Source organism: Anser brachyrhynchus (assembly GCF_964034855.1).
Source record: "Anser brachyrhynchus genome assembly, chromosome: 6".
Lineage (NCBI taxonomy): Eukaryota > Metazoa > Chordata > Aves > Anseriformes > Anatidae > Anser > Anser brachyrhynchus.
In genome coordinates this window covers 41,843,833-41,858,885 of record NC_137700.1, presented here as the reverse complement: position 1 = coordinate 41,858,885, position 15,053 = coordinate 41,843,833, and the positions used below count along the sequence as shown (strand labels likewise).

The 15,053-nt window shown below is 37.5% G+C and overlaps 2 protein-coding genes and 1 long non-coding RNA gene across 4 annotated transcripts in view; 1 reads left to right on the top strand and 2 right to left on the bottom strand.

Moving 5' to 3' along the window:
* LOC308197666 overlaps positions 1 to 2,621 on the bottom strand; it is a 4,451-nt gene extending 1,830 nt beyond the window's left edge. The window contains exon 1 of the long non-coding RNA XR_013953215.1: positions 305 to 2,621. This is a non-coding gene — a long non-coding RNA (uncharacterized lncRNA). The remainder of the gene's footprint in view (positions 1 to 304) is intronic.
* DHX32 (DEAH-box helicase 32 (putative)) overlaps positions 1 to 7,736 on the top strand; it is a 25,215-nt gene extending 17,479 nt beyond the window's left edge. The window contains exons 7-11 of the mRNA XM_080598541.1: positions 2,618 to 2,809; positions 3,628 to 3,777; positions 4,850 to 5,040; positions 5,908 to 6,089; positions 6,979 to 7,736. Coding sequence (XP_080454667.1) covers positions 2,618 to 2,809; positions 3,628 to 3,777; positions 4,850 to 5,040; positions 5,908 to 6,089; positions 6,979 to 7,171 — 908 coding nt within the window. The 3' untranslated portion in view covers positions 7,172 to 7,736. The remainder of the gene's footprint in view (positions 1 to 2,617; positions 2,810 to 3,627; positions 3,778 to 4,849; positions 5,041 to 5,907; positions 6,090 to 6,978) is intronic.
* BCCIP (BRCA2 and CDKN1A interacting protein) overlaps positions 7,396 to 15,053 on the bottom strand; it is a 10,100-nt gene continuing 2,442 nt past the window's right edge. For both annotated transcript variants that reach the window (XM_080598533.1, XM_080598532.1), the window contains 5 exons: positions 14,668 to 14,748; positions 13,415 to 13,507; positions 12,753 to 12,940; positions 11,213 to 11,393; positions 7,396 to 7,801 (listed from right to left, as the gene is read on the bottom strand). In XM_080598533.1, the coding sequence (XP_080454659.1) occupies positions 7,631 to 7,801; positions 11,213 to 11,393; positions 12,753 to 12,940; positions 13,415 to 13,507; positions 14,668 to 14,748 (714 nt within the window). In that variant the 3' untranslated portion in view covers positions 7,396 to 7,630. The remainder of the gene's footprint in view (positions 7,802 to 11,212; positions 11,394 to 12,752; positions 12,941 to 13,414; positions 13,508 to 14,667; positions 14,749 to 15,053) is intronic.

Genomic DNA, 15,053 nt, shown 5'->3' with positions numbered 1-15,053 from the left:
ACTAACTCTAGTGCATAAAAATGCAAATTACTGATGCTATCAGGGAATTGAAATTGACTGCCATATAACCATATATTTTGTAACTTATGGCACAAACTACTTTGTTGATTTCTGGAAATTAGTTTTCCTTGATTTCCTAGTAATTACTATATGTCTGAATGACGACTCTAATTCCCCTGTATTTTCAGTCACTGATAACTCTTTCCTATCAGTGACTCTCATTCTTCATCAGATGTTACTTTTCATTTCCTTAAATATCTTAAGTATTTTCTATTCAGATGCTTCAGCTTTTGCAAGGCCTCACCTCTTACTCCATTGTACCTTGTATGTCTGATAATAAATGTTCTCTCTAGGCAGAAACCCATGTGAACTCTAATATTAAATTAAACAGGTTAAAACTGAAGAGTTTTGACTGAAATTTATAGAATCCTGAGAGAATTTCTCTGAAAATGAATAGTAACTGTTTTAAGATTAAATCATAACAATAACAGATTTACACTCTGGAGAAGTTCTGCAAAAGCAGAAAAAATGTAAAGGGAATTAATAAAGTATTTTCCTCTTCCTACATTATTAACTGAAAAGAGTTAAAAACAACAGGTGTTTGCTTGCTTCTCATTTCACTTTTTTCTTTAATTCATTATACCCAGTTAATTACAGAGCAAAGTGATGACAATAAACAAACAGTTTGTTGCCAATTAAGAAAAAAACCAAAGTCAAGACTTTGCTGCGGGAAGGCCAGGCACCCGGAGGTCGGTGTTATGGCTAAAGGTGACCTACCAAATCCTTACTGGCTGTCTTTGCTTTTAATCTTCACGATGCAGAAGAAAGCAAGAAATGATTTCTAGTCATCTATTAACAAACATACAACTCTAAACACACAGCCTGCTTGTGTACATTTTTTTTTAACTTAGAGATCTTGGGGCAATTATATGCAAACTGGCAGCAGCCCACAGAGATCTGAAAAAATTGACAGTGCAGTCATCAGTTTTCCAGGGCATGCTTGGCTGGGGAAGGGGCAAGTCCTGCTGTAATACAATTTTTGCCATAAACTTCAGAGGGACTGGGGTTTGTTATCCGCAACACAGAGGGAAAATATCAAAGAGCTCTTAAACTGGAGTAGGGGGAAAGCAGTCAATAATAGTACAGGGGCCAAGATATACAGAAAAAGATTCTGTCTTCCACAGCTTCAGATGCAGAAAAGCAAGATAAAATAGTGGAAAAAAGTAAAGGAGAAATTCAGCAGGATACTTGATGAAAAACAGAACCTTTGTCAAGCCCCTTTGCTATTTATTCCCATGCAGCTGAGAGGTTCAGAAGAGCTACTGCAAATACCATCTTTTTGTCTCTCGAGAAGTAACCGATGAGATGTAATGATAACTGATGAAAAGGGGATATTTTGTCTGTGCATATAAGCCATTTTCTGCATCTTCAAATCTTGTGGGTTGTTGTTTTCGTTCACCCCCTTCCGTCTGAGGAATGCACACCTATGACTTGCAGAGGTACTCTCATCCTCACAGAATAAGCTTAATAAGCCACTGAACAAAACTGATTAAATTGTGTCCATACTCCAGCAGTCTTCAGAAAAAAGAGCACTTCAGCCTGAAAGCTCGGTGTTCAATGTATGCAGAAGCAAAACTCCCCGCTGAACACTCCTGGCAGACCTCCACTTGCCTTCCTCTGACTTCGAAGATATGAAAACCATCACTTTGGTCCTTGTTCTCCTGCTGTCACTGTTCAGACATGCACCTTAAATATTCAGCTCTAGCTCATGATCTCCCTCATGTTTGCCTCTGTTTGAGTCCATCTCATACACGTGCTCCCTTCTCACCCTATGCGGCCCAAATTCACCCATTTATTTGCTACATTTTTCTCTTTTTCTCCCCCAAGTAGTCTCTCAGCCTACCTAATTATTTTCCTATACTCACTCATCATTTTTTCTGCCTCGCTGCTCTCGCTTCTCATACAGGTTATAAGGAAGTTATAACCTACAGTAAGGCAAAATTGAACATTTCATTTCGTGTGAACAGTGAGAAAGTACAGCCATTTGCTAGGGAGACATTTTCTTTTACTATGTTCCCATTATTCTTCTGGCATCGTGAGAAATTCCGTAAAGAGAAAAAAAAAATAAAAGCAAATACTCTATATACCTGCAGGATTGGTAAGACATGTACAACTCCTGTAAATGCTTGTCTTCTCCCCTGACCCTGGTTTCATGGTTATCCTTCTTAGAGCTGTTGTTACTTGACCACCAACCACTAAAGAGTATACACACAAAAGAAATAAGTATTCTTTGAGTAATTTCTGTTATTTTTAATACTGTAGTCAGCATTGTCTTGACTTTTAACAAAAACTGTTCTTGTAGAATAAGGATCAATGGTTATTTTCAGCCTTACAGTTGTTACCCCTTATTTTCCTCCTTAAATTTCCTCCTGAATGTTCTCAGCCTTCAGTTCATCTCATTTACTACTACTGCTTCTTACCCATCGTCAAATAATGGAAGCTGACTTCTATCATTTTCACATAGAAAACATACAACAGAAGTATTGCAGTGAGAATTCAGACATTCATTTACATGCAGCCATTCTCAGGAATTTGAAGTATTTTTCCTTTTTGTTAGCTCCTGAAAGCCTGATGCAGGCTTTGGAAGATCTCGATTACCTAGCGGCACTGGATAACGACGGAAACCTTTCCGAATTTGGAATCATTATGTCAGAATTTCCCCTGGATCCACAACTGTCAAAGTCGATTCTGGCTTCCTGTGAATTCGAGTGCGTTGATGAAATGCTCACCATTGCAGCCATGGTAACAGGTACTCCTAATTCGGGTCTTACTGCATGGCTTGGGCCACCTGCCAAAAACACGTCGACTTTTTCAAAGTCTGTTCACAGGGGCAATCCAAAGGCAAACTTGTATTGTTCACATCCTGCTTTTTCAAGTAAATGAGTGTCTTTGGCTGCTTAAGTCCTGATTTTGAGCATGCAACGAAAGACAAGTACCAAATTTGTAAGTAGCACTCCAATTCTGTGTTTCAGATGCCCCGTTAGCTTCCAGCCTTTTGTCAGAGCATGCACAGAACATTCCTTCCAAATGCACCTTCTTATCTCATTACATTCATGCACATTCATTACAGAGTGGAGAAGTAAATTAGGGGAAATTTCTAATTATAGACAATATTGAACTGTTGACCTACAAATAATTACTTTGTGATCTTGTTTCTCCACTTCCAATATAATAATTTATGAAATGAACATAACTTAAAGTGCTCGTCCCATCCTGTCCTGGTGGATCACTCTGCTCCTACGTAGCATTGTGGCACAAACCAGCTGGCCCCGAGCACTGCGCTTGTGAAGTCTGTAGCCAGAACATTTAGATTATAGGAGGTCGTTAACAGGAGGACTTTTTTCATGGATGTGACACAAACTTAGCCCTTTTGCAAGAGCCGCTGTTGAAATCTTACTAGACTCAGTTCTTCAGCAGCAACCCAACATTGAAGATTACAGGAAACTGAGAAAAATAAAAACAAAGCAGAAATACAGGCGGAGTTATTGACTAGAGTGCCTGGTTTGTGCATGTATCTAAGCATCTTAATAACTATCAGCTTGATTTTATTTTTGTTTTTTTCCTAAGCTCCTAATTGCTTCTTACACACGCCTCCTGAAACAGAAGAGATTGCTCTTACTTGCTGGAGAAAATTCTCACACCCTGCAGGAGATCACTTCACTCTTATCAATGTCTTCAATGCCTTCAGGGAAGCGGCTGCAAACTCCACAAGCCAACGTAAGTGTACCCATGTCAGACCAAATAAAGCCTTTTTTTTTTTTTTTTTTTTTTTAAGGAACAGTCATTGTTGGTATTAGGTTCATAAACCCTTTTTGAATTTTTTCTAGAATTGCTAATTTGCAGGGAGAGGAGAAACCTAAGATGGCAGCCTTTGCTAACAAACTTTTGTCTATTAACTAATTAGAAGTGACCTAGGACAGCACAACTCACCCAACAATAGCACTCACCCAACATTAGCACTTTTACAATCGTCATTTGAAGTGACATTGTAGAAAAACAGAAAGATGCTTCCTGCTATAAGAGCACAAAACCCAGGTTTCAGATGTGAAATGACACGAACCCAGCTGAGGAGGGACTTGATTTCCCAGCAGCCCAGCAATTGCTAAGGTGGTTGTCAGAGTAAAAGGAAGGTTTAAGGGAAGAAATTGGAAGTTGTAACTTTCACGACATTTACGGGAAGCCAAATGAAAGCCAGGGAACCATACAGCAGACAAAAGGACTTTCAGGGACTCTTCAGGTGAAAGAAGCTTCTCTGCTGCCAGGAGACATGCCAGAACAGCAGTTCCACTTTCTAATACAGGACAGCAGGATGTCCTAATGCAGGATTGTTTCACGTTCGGTAATGTTGAATGTCGGAAATGTCCAAGAGAAACTGTCCTTTAACAGCGCACGATATCACCAGCTCCACAAACATGATTTCACTTCTGGGTCCCAGCCTGAATCCAGAAAGTCAGGAAATACAGTTGCCAGTCATTCTATTTGAAGCTATTACCTTTTACGTACCAAGTAAGGGACGTCTAATATTTTGATTAAAAAATAGCTAAAATTTGATAAAATTACGTGAAGATATCAAGTATTGCCCACTCGCTTTACAGACAAGATCAGTGAGCCTAAGCTGTCCATATGGCTCTTGATAGCAGAATTTCGGACAGCTCTGACACAGCTACTTGCTCTAAATTGTGTTTAATCTATTGTACCAGTCAGAGCATTTTACAGAGCAGTATCTCTGCAAATAGTACCTATCAGTAAGACTGTGCTTTAAGCCAAAATACTGTTTTTCCCTCCACAGACTACAGTAATGAAAAATGGTGTCGTGATTATTTTCTAAGCTGTTCTGCACTGAGGATGGCAGAAATTATCAGAGCCGAACTAGTAGAGATTATGAAGCGTATTGAACTTCCCATTTCAGAACCGGACTTTGGATCACAAGAAAATACACTAAACATTAAGAAAGCTCTCTTATCTGGTTACTTTATGCATGTAAGGAAAAATACCGTGGTTTTATCTTACTGTGTTGTTAACTTACGTAGAATTCTTTCAGAGAACTTCAGTTAGGTAATGAAATCTTTTGATCATCAGAAAGGGTAAAAGCCCCTTTTCCTACACCGTATCAGACAAACACTTTAGCTGATTCCAATCTTCTCTCTGGTGTTCAGCTATCACAGCATGAAGTCCACATACTTTGCTGCAAAAAGAACGCTGTCAACATGCCTTTCACTCAAAAGAACTTTTTCACCTCAAAAAGCTCTAACTTGTAATGTTTTCTCAGATATTATTTCCTTTTTGAAGATGTTTTTTTGTGGAAATACACTGAAATACACTTGTCGAATGTTTAGGTATACGTAATAAACAGCTTTCTTCATCTCAAGCAAATGAGGTAACTCTAATTGTGCACATAAATAAGAAAGATTAATGCTTTATTTCCACTTGACAGCATGCTTTCCTGTACATCACTGTGCCCTACCCAAAAATACAAGAATGATTCCTCCAGATAAGTTATTACTTCAAGTGCCCCACAGTTTTTTAAAGTCTTCCAATTTTTAAGAATACATCTGTTTGTGCATAGACCCTTCAAAGCCCACCACCCAGTTCATACATTTACTGTATAAGCCTGTCCATATTTGTTGCAGATGGTTTCCTTTCAAATCAACATTCTCCTTAACAGTAAACCCCATTTCACAGTATTCAGTCCCTAGCTTTCCCCCAGAAATTTGGGAATAGGTTTATGTTCTCCCCATGCAAATATCTAGAAACAAGTTTAATGTCTGGATTGAATATAATAGGGAAACAGTGATCTATGCGTCTTGTACATTCAATTAAGTAATGGATAACTCTTTGCTTTTTTAGATTGCTCGTGACGTAGATGGCTCAGGTAACTACTTAATGTTAGCACACAGGCAAGTAGCCCAGCTTCATCCTTTCTCATCATATTACAACACCAGAAGAATTCCTGAGTGGGTTTTGTTCCACGAGTTCAGTATATCAGAAGACAATTTCATCAGAGTCGTCTCTGAGATATCCCCTGATCTGTAAGTTAACAATGGTGACACCACTTCTTCACTCGGGTCTCTACCACAAAAAAACAAAACTTAAGTCATAAACAGGGTCAGGATGTACGTGCATATTGAGAGCAATGCTTGCAGAACAAATCAACTAGTGTCTTTTCCTTTTTTGTTTTCATAAAAGTAGCTATCTTCTAGTTCAGCTGAGAAATCCTTTGTCTCATAACTGATTCAGGCACTGAGTGAGCCTCAGTGTCTGCCACTGTAACTGTTATCAATTCATCCACTGAAAAAACACCTTACAAGATGCAAAAGCTCTTACAAGGTAATATATATGGAAAAAAAAATCAAGGAAAAGTTGACACTGTGTACTTATAGATTAATCTAGCAGGAAAATTATTTGTTTCCTGAAAAGCTATTTTCCAGCAAATCTTTTTCTTGACATGTTTTATGTACCCAGCCAACTAAATCATTCCATACCAACTGTTTATGAATTCAAGAAAAGACTACAGCCTCTTCTCTGCAAAACGCTCTTTGTACTGGAGAATAAGCATTTCACTGTCCTCTCTTTTATTTCCAGTGGTTGTAAGAAAGTCTTCTCCTACTCTTATTGAACAAAAAGTATGTTCAAAATCCTGAGAAATTACTATTTAATGCAATCTGCAGTACTGAGAACTGAACCACAATGAACCAAAATCACCTGATGCATAGGCAGAGGATATTAAGTCCAGCAAGCCTACTGAAAGCACAAATCACTACTACATCTTCCAGACAGCTTTGTTTTTGAGTTTAAATACCAGTTTTGTAGCTGTATGCATCAGCGTATTGATAGTCTCTTGTATAAGTCTGAAAATAGCTATCCAAACACTTCAAAAATCAATTAAATAATACTAGTTTTGCCTTATTTCTTCAACAGGTTCGTGAAGTTGACACCTCAGTACTATTTTAGCAATCTTCCTCCTAGTGAAAGTAAGGATATTCTGCAGGAAGCGATCAATCACTTGTCACCTGTTTCAGCCATGAAGGAGGAACAGAAAACGAACAATGACAACAAAGAAAATGAAAAATATCACCAAGCTCCCACGGAACAAAGATGCATTATTCAATGATTTTAGACTATCATATATTAGATCAATATAAATAAAACAGTATATGTACTATACATCTCCATCTTAACTCATGTAGTTATTTTGAACTTCTAGCATAAATGTATTTACCAGAAGAAAACATACAGAAGCACTTTTGTTAACAAAAGGAGCTGCACACATTGTTTTGTTACATCGTAATATATGACTTAGATCTGGTTAAAAACATTTTGAGAAGTTCTTCAGGGTTTTTTTTGTAACACTGGACTTTTATTGACTGCTTAATGATGATACCAAAGTATAGTAAGATACAATATTGTGAAATATTAATTTGATGGGTATTTTTAGTTGTACCAACTACTTGTCTTTTAAGTGTACAGAGGAAGCATTTCAGTAGTACAAAACCGTTAACTCCATAGTAATCTTCTGAAAAATATAAAGTTTTGCATGTCTGATTTATAAAAAAAAACTTTATAGGAAAGTTCATGGAGAGAGATAGTCTTTGAGTTTATCCATAATTGCACTAATTCCATCAGCTGGAACTACCATAACAGTCCGCAAAGGTTTCATCGGTACATCATCAAAGGACCATCTGCCGCCCAAACAGGTGTCACTTTCCTCTTGCACAGAATAGTTGAACTTCAGAAGAGCTTTCTAAGCAACAGAAATAAATGCATTAGGATTAAGTGTTTTGATTAGCCTGAAGATAATACATCACCTAAACAAAGTAAAATTAATGATCCTATCATGCACATGCTTGTTAAGAAGAAAAAGTTATTTTCTTCCCTGTTGAAAGTCCACCAACACAACCTACAACAGAATCCACTATTAAGTGCATTAAACTATTTGCTTTTCACCTTATTTTACAACTCATATTAAACTCTAAAATGACTGCCATCATTACATTTTGGTAGCATCAGAATAAAAAACAAAAAGGAAAAACTAATACCCCTTCATTTGCTTACTGTGACTCATTTTACATGGTTTTAAAACAGCATCTCCTTTCATATTATTGCATCAAGAAATGTGGACCCTTAGAAGCCATTGTGCCTAATATTAGATGCAATAGAAATGGTCAATAATATTATTGGTTAATAATACTAGACCTTCAACCCTGGAACAAGAGCAAACCACTAGCTGTGTAATCTTGAGAATTAGCAGATCCGCCAAAACCCAGAGGAGAGGAACAGTAAGAGACTGCAGGCAGAATGGAGCCCACATGAAAGGGGATTGTTTGGGGCAGGCAACATGTGGAAGGCCTGATGGATAGGAAAAAATTTACTTAACAAGCATTTCTAGTAGTCACATGAGCCAGTTTATGAAGTATAAACTGAACTCCTAAGGAGAAAAACTAATCTAACATCTACCCTTGCAGGGAAAGTTAAGTTCCAGTCTCCCTGCAGTTTGGCTATTTACTAACTGTACCTCAAGGCTGTAAATTGAATTTGGGAAGACTGGAAGAACCATCAAATTAATTGAGTGGCTTTGCTAAAGAACAAACGATTTGAGCAATTGTTTTAATCTAAACTTTTAATCAACTCCAAGTCTGTTTGTAATACAGTTTTTCTTCTGCTCCCTCAATAACATTTTAAGGACCAGAATAAAGCACAGCCAAGGAACTGACAAGTGCAAGAAGGCATCTCTCTGTTTTATTCAGCTCTAAGTATCTGCCTCACTGCATTTAATACCATTTTATGGAAATCTAATTAACGTTGTGTGACTGGGGAGGATATACCCTCCAACACTAATTTATTCAGCGCATATATATTCTTAAGTTCAGAGACTAATCTTGAAGGATTAGGAAGGAATTCTAGTATTACAAGGATTCTAGTATCCTTCAGAATGTGTTAAATTATTTTGTTAAAAATGCTAGAAAGACTTACAAAGAAAAGTAAGTTCAGTTTGAGTCTACCCACTTGAGTTGAAAATTATTACAATTTAGATAAAAACGTACAATTAGTCTTTAAAACGCTTCTCTAAATAACTTAAAAACAAACACAAAATAGGTCTTTGAGAATGTAACACCTGGTAGACGCATGGGCATCACAGGCTTCTCCCCTTCATTTTTTTAATAGCATGTTTACACAGAGTTCATTTTCGGTTGGTAAAGCTGTTGTGACAAACACAAAAAGAAAACCCTAAACTTGTTGCTGCACAGAGGCTACAGCAGTACTCCCTATAATTATCCAAGAATGTGCCCGGTTACATTTTTCTTCTTCCCAAGGAATATAATCATAGCCATATCATAGCCTCTGCAGAGAGGAACGTCATGAATGATTACACAAGGAACTTGTGCCATTAACCATGATGCATGTGCAAGGACTTTATCCTGTAGGCACTGCCAGAAATGAAGAAACAATGGGCTCTTCACAAAACAATAACATTATAGAATAACATTTTTAAAGCTTCGGAAAAAGAAAAAAAAAAACAATGAAAGTTTCTATGCGTTTCAAATTACGTTTTTAATTTAATTTCCTGCATCCTTGCCTTTCTTGATTTCGCTTGTGACCAGAATTGTGTAGGCAGCCTGCCTTGGGAAATTAGAAGTAATATTTTCATCTCAGTATTTTTACACTTAATATTAATATACTTGTTCTGAGTATAATAGAAAAGGGAAGTGATGTCTACTTGTTTTCATCTTCAAAGGCCATATTCTGAGGAGTCTTTGAAAATAACAAGCATCCAAAAGGAAATCGACACATCAGCTTTGCACACAATACCAACAACACAACTGCAGAGCTTTGCATCTGTTAAGTTTCTTGGGAAGAATTCTCAGAGAAATAAATTTAATTGCATTACTATATCTAAACAAAGCCTCAACAGCTGTTTCTCTGACACTGGTCTAACTACATTAGAAGAAAAGGAAATGAGATCTGTGTTTTTAAGTGTTACCATGTACTGAAGGTTCTGATTGAAAGTCCAACAACAGAATACTCTGCGTGTTTTTTTTTGGAAACTTTATTCTTTTAAGTGTTTAAAGCTGTGACACATGATTAAGTTAGAGCACCCTGCAAGCTACTACCTGTTGTTCGAGCTGCTGCTCTCAAACACCACTTGTTACGTAGATCACGTTAGCTTAAACCCCTCTGACAAACCTAACCTGCTCAACCAGCAATTCACAAGCTCACAGCCGGTCTTCTCCAGTCAGCAGTTTAGCAAGTCGTCTGCATTTGCTATTATTCAGATTAAAGACAAGAACTCCACCAATAACCAAACTAAAAATGAGTAACAAATTGTTGCAAGGAACACTCAGAAGTCCTGGGACACGCTGTTAAATTCAATGCCCAGATTCATTACCATTTATTCATTCATCCTCAAAACGTGGACATTTCATTCACAAGTCTGACAATTATTACGTTCAGTTAAGGCTCTTCAACATCGCTACATAAGTAAAGAGATGGAGTTAATTCTCTGAGGCCAAGACACACAGAAAATAACACTTGATATTTCCCTTGAAGCCTCTGCCTATTGCAGGTATCCTTCACATTTTTTTCATCAACCTCACAGCTCTGGTATCAGGTAGTAATGCTGCCACAGGCAGTACCTAGGCAACAGCATTCTTACCATCATGCTAATTGTGGCCTGATACAAATCACATTAGTAAATTCATGCCAGTGCAGAGGGTTAATCAATAGTTTGGACTGATGGGTGCTTGTCAACTGCCAGCTGAACGTGAGCCAGCAGCGTGCCCACGTAGCCAAGAAGGCCAACAGCAACCTGGCCTGCATCGAAAATACAGTGCCCAGGACTGAGGGAGCGCTTGTCCCGCTGTACTCAGCACTGGTGAGACTGCTCCTCAAGCAATTTGTTCAGTTTTGGGCCCCTCACTACAAGAAGAATAGTATGAGTTACTGGAACATGTTCAGAGGAGAGCAATGAAATTGGTGAAGGGACTAGAAAACAAAAGACATGAAGAGTTGCTGAGGGAACTGGGGTTGTTTATTATGGAGAAATATGTAACCGTATCTTTGTAAAAATATCCCTCGAATTTATGGTGGTACACCTTTTTGTAGATGTTGTAAAGAAAAAATAAACATTTTGAACTAATCGAATCGAGTATGTTACCTCATAAAAGAATTCTTCCTCTGCGTTTGCAAACATTAATTCCTCCTTTTGCTGATTTCTCTTCCCTTCTCTCTTCTTAGAATTGCTCTTTGCAGCTTCTGTAAAGGTCTTGCTGATAAGAATGTAATAGTGGCACTTTCCACATGGTTTGTTTGTTCTCTGTGCTTCCGTCAACTCTTTCCTAAAGATAAATTAATGTTTAGAGGTGCAAGTTAAAAATAAATGTTTACACACACAATTTAAACCTTCAGCAGTGTAAAAGTAAAACTTATGATGTATTAGAATAGAAAGTATATTTGTACTGCATCCTATTCTTTTACTGGTGCCTCAGAAAAAAAAAATTTGTATACGCATTCCTAGTACTTAACACACTATTTGCACTTTAAATCAATAAAAATAAGGATGTCTTTTCACCTCCCTCTGCCAACATATCTTTTTTCCAGAATATTGTTCACGGCAAAGAAAGTATTTAAAAGGATTTGAAGTGCAGCTCTCCTTGAAATACATCACTTTATCACTTCCATGAGGAGCTCTAACAGCCAGAAGATACTCTTGCCCACCCTTGTGTTACACATTATCACTGCAATGCTCTAAAACCGTTAAGACAGAGAGACGGATATGAATTTGAGTTGTGACAAGTGCAGTCCTAGCAGTAAACCTCAAGATCAAGCCCTCGAGTACCTCGTTTTTTAATTTAAAAACCTTACTGACTAACCCTATCTACATGTTTTCTTTCATATAAAAGTAGTAATTCCTTGAAGGGCTATGTTACTGTTTGAACGAGCCTAACAGCAGCCAACCTAATCTGACTTCTAATCTCACCTCACAGAGAGGGGAAAAAAAAAACAACAAAAACAACACATCTTCGTTCAATTACTAGAGTTCCTTTACCAACATGATTTCCTGGTTCTCAATGTGGCATTAAAACAATATGCCATCGTATCACAGCTGATTTGTTTACTTACTGTCACCCAACCTATGGTGTAAATACAAGAATTCAGAAGAGATCAACCATCACCTAACCTGCTTCACTCATTTATCCGAAACTAATCAAAATACTGCATATGGTTTTCATGGGCCAGAACTTATCCACCTTCTAAGACTGTCCCTCAATCCAAAACTTCCGTTCCAGAGCCAGATGTTAACACATGATCAGAAATATCCAAGTTGCTCTATATTAGCAAAGTTACAATTTTAAAATCTTCCTAGATCAACATGAAAATAATCTGCAGTACAAAGACAAACTATAATACACACATAGCTATTTCTTTAGAGGAAATCTCTTAAAAATATGTGCTGCGATACCATCTTAAATGTATTGTTTGAAAAGCCTGAGGATGTAAAAAGTATTTAAAAAAACACAGAGGAGAGGAAATTTCATCTCATATGAGATGAAAATCGTTTTTTTTTTCAGTTCATGTCTTACTTATACCTATAGTATCAGTTCTCTTAACACAGTTCTATATAAATAAGATTTCTGAAGAGATATGAAGGAAAAGTACTGTTCAACATCACATCAAGAAAAAAAAAAACAACTTACTGAAGCTGCTGGTGCATGGGCAAAGCAATCTGTGGTGGTACATTAATGAATCTTTCACTTAGTAGGAAACCCACAGGCTTAGTATCATCTTTTAGGAGCTTATCCAGTTGTTCAACTACATGCTGTTCACAATTTTTCTCACACCGGCTTAGAATCAGCTCCTTGATTTGTTCAGCACATTGTGTACCCTAGAATCAAAGCATACATTTCCTTTACATTCACACATCTTGAAAATGAACCTCAAGAGAATATTCAAGAGGTCTATCAACGATTTCCTAAGTGGTCCCTAAAGCACTGTACAATGTCTCTGAAATTATTTACCAACCCTGAAGCTGAGGGTAAGCAACAGTTCTTAACTGATAGGAATGCAACTAGGAGCTACAACACCAGTACCTTCAGCAGAAAAAACTGAAATCTGCAAAAGATGAAAGTGAAGAAATACGAGAGGATGACAGTCCAGTTGCCCTGGAACTACTTGTTACACCTAATTTTAATTCTCTATTCTAATCTTAGCTTTATGTTTGACCTTCAGCAAGTTATGCAGGACTAGAAAGAAAAGAAATTCAGAATACTGAACCAACTGTCTAGGCTTGCTATACAAGGCAGAAAAGCAGAAGAAAGCCTCACTTAGGACAGCCTAGAAGTTAATCATGAATACCAACCTTCCTTTCAGTTAAGTTTAAGAAGCTTATAAAACCAAAGACTTCATCATCGTCGTCATCTTCATCACTGCTGTCTTCCTGGACCTCTGCTTGCTATTTAATAAAGAAAAAGCAACAATTCATTTTGACATTCTATTTCCACTCCCAGCAGCAAAAAATGTTCATCTTTCTAGAAGATGCTCTGCAGATGACAACCATCTAGGTAATCTGTACCAACGCACAACCTACAAATTCTGGTTATGGTTATGGAAGTGCCACATCATGGAATGGCTCTGTGTATTTAGAGCCAGCTATAGAGAGCAAGGTCATGCATCTTCTACAGCAGGATCTTTTGAAAGGCACTAAAATTTGATAGCTCATATTTAATATGCAGCTTACTGGCATAAGGGATAACACTACCTTAAGCAAAACTTTTTTTTCAGTTTCTAATGCAGAGGAATAAACCTACAAAGCCTTAAAAAAAGAACATAGAATAGAGCTTTAATAAGAAGGGTAAGAAAAAGCTCAACAACACTCCATATTAAGAAACTTGGCCAAGCAATAGGGGATCGTGCAGTTGTAACATAAGGATTATGTTAACCTTGGGCAGAAAAACTGGTGGCACGAGAAAACACGAGAAAGTATAGCAATGACACAATGCAACCAGGTACCATGGCATTAACTGTGCCCTGCAGCCACAGCCTGTCTGGGTTTGAAAGGAACAGCACCACGAGATCCTGAGCGCTATACAGAACGGTACTGAACAGCTTCCTTGGCCAGCAGTAACTCAGGAGTCTCTGCAGAGTGCTCCAATGCCACAGGAAAAGGAATTCAGGGCTTGCTTCAGGGTCCTTTCCTACACCCAAAGAATTCTGCAGACTACTGAGGAAACCACAAGAAGAAATTGCATGGGGGTATTTTTGGTGTATACTTCTCTATATCCTGAGAATGCACGGAAATTATAAGGTCCTATTTCTTACTGAGATGTAACAGAGATACTTCAGCGTTATGACTCTACCACACCAAAACTCATTAAGAAAACTGAAGAGACTTCTGTATGTGAAAAGAAAGCAATCGAAAGAGTAAATCAAATTCCTCGTTTGGTTGAAACTAGACATGGAAAATCTCACCTCCCATAGAACAATTATTCTCAAAGCAAGAAAGCAAGCAAATTACAAACAACATTAAAGACAGGAGCCGCTTCTGGAGATGTGTTATTTCATTTTAAAGTAAAAGGTATTGTGCCTAATTTACATAAGTGATTTCTATCTTACCTTGATAATACTTCCAATATGATTCTGTTGTATTAATATATCCGTTAATTCAGCAGTGTTAACAGGAGCTTTTAGAAACAACTGGAAAATAAAGAACAAGTATTAAGATGTTTTAGACCTCATACTATATCGCAGGCCACTCAGTAGAAAATAAAATTAGAAATTTCTCTAAGTTATTATGCAATGGTGTGTACCTTCTTTAACTTCCATTTAGTGGGGTTTGTTTATTCCTACAATGTGATACCATAAAGACCAAAAAGCAGCTTCTTAAAGTGCTTGCTCCTTGACTCTTCACAAGCTGGCATTTTGTGTATTGAGTTTGGTACGATCTGAACAGTTGCTGAGCTTAAATTTACAAGAACGAAAAGAGCCAACAGAAGACTGGA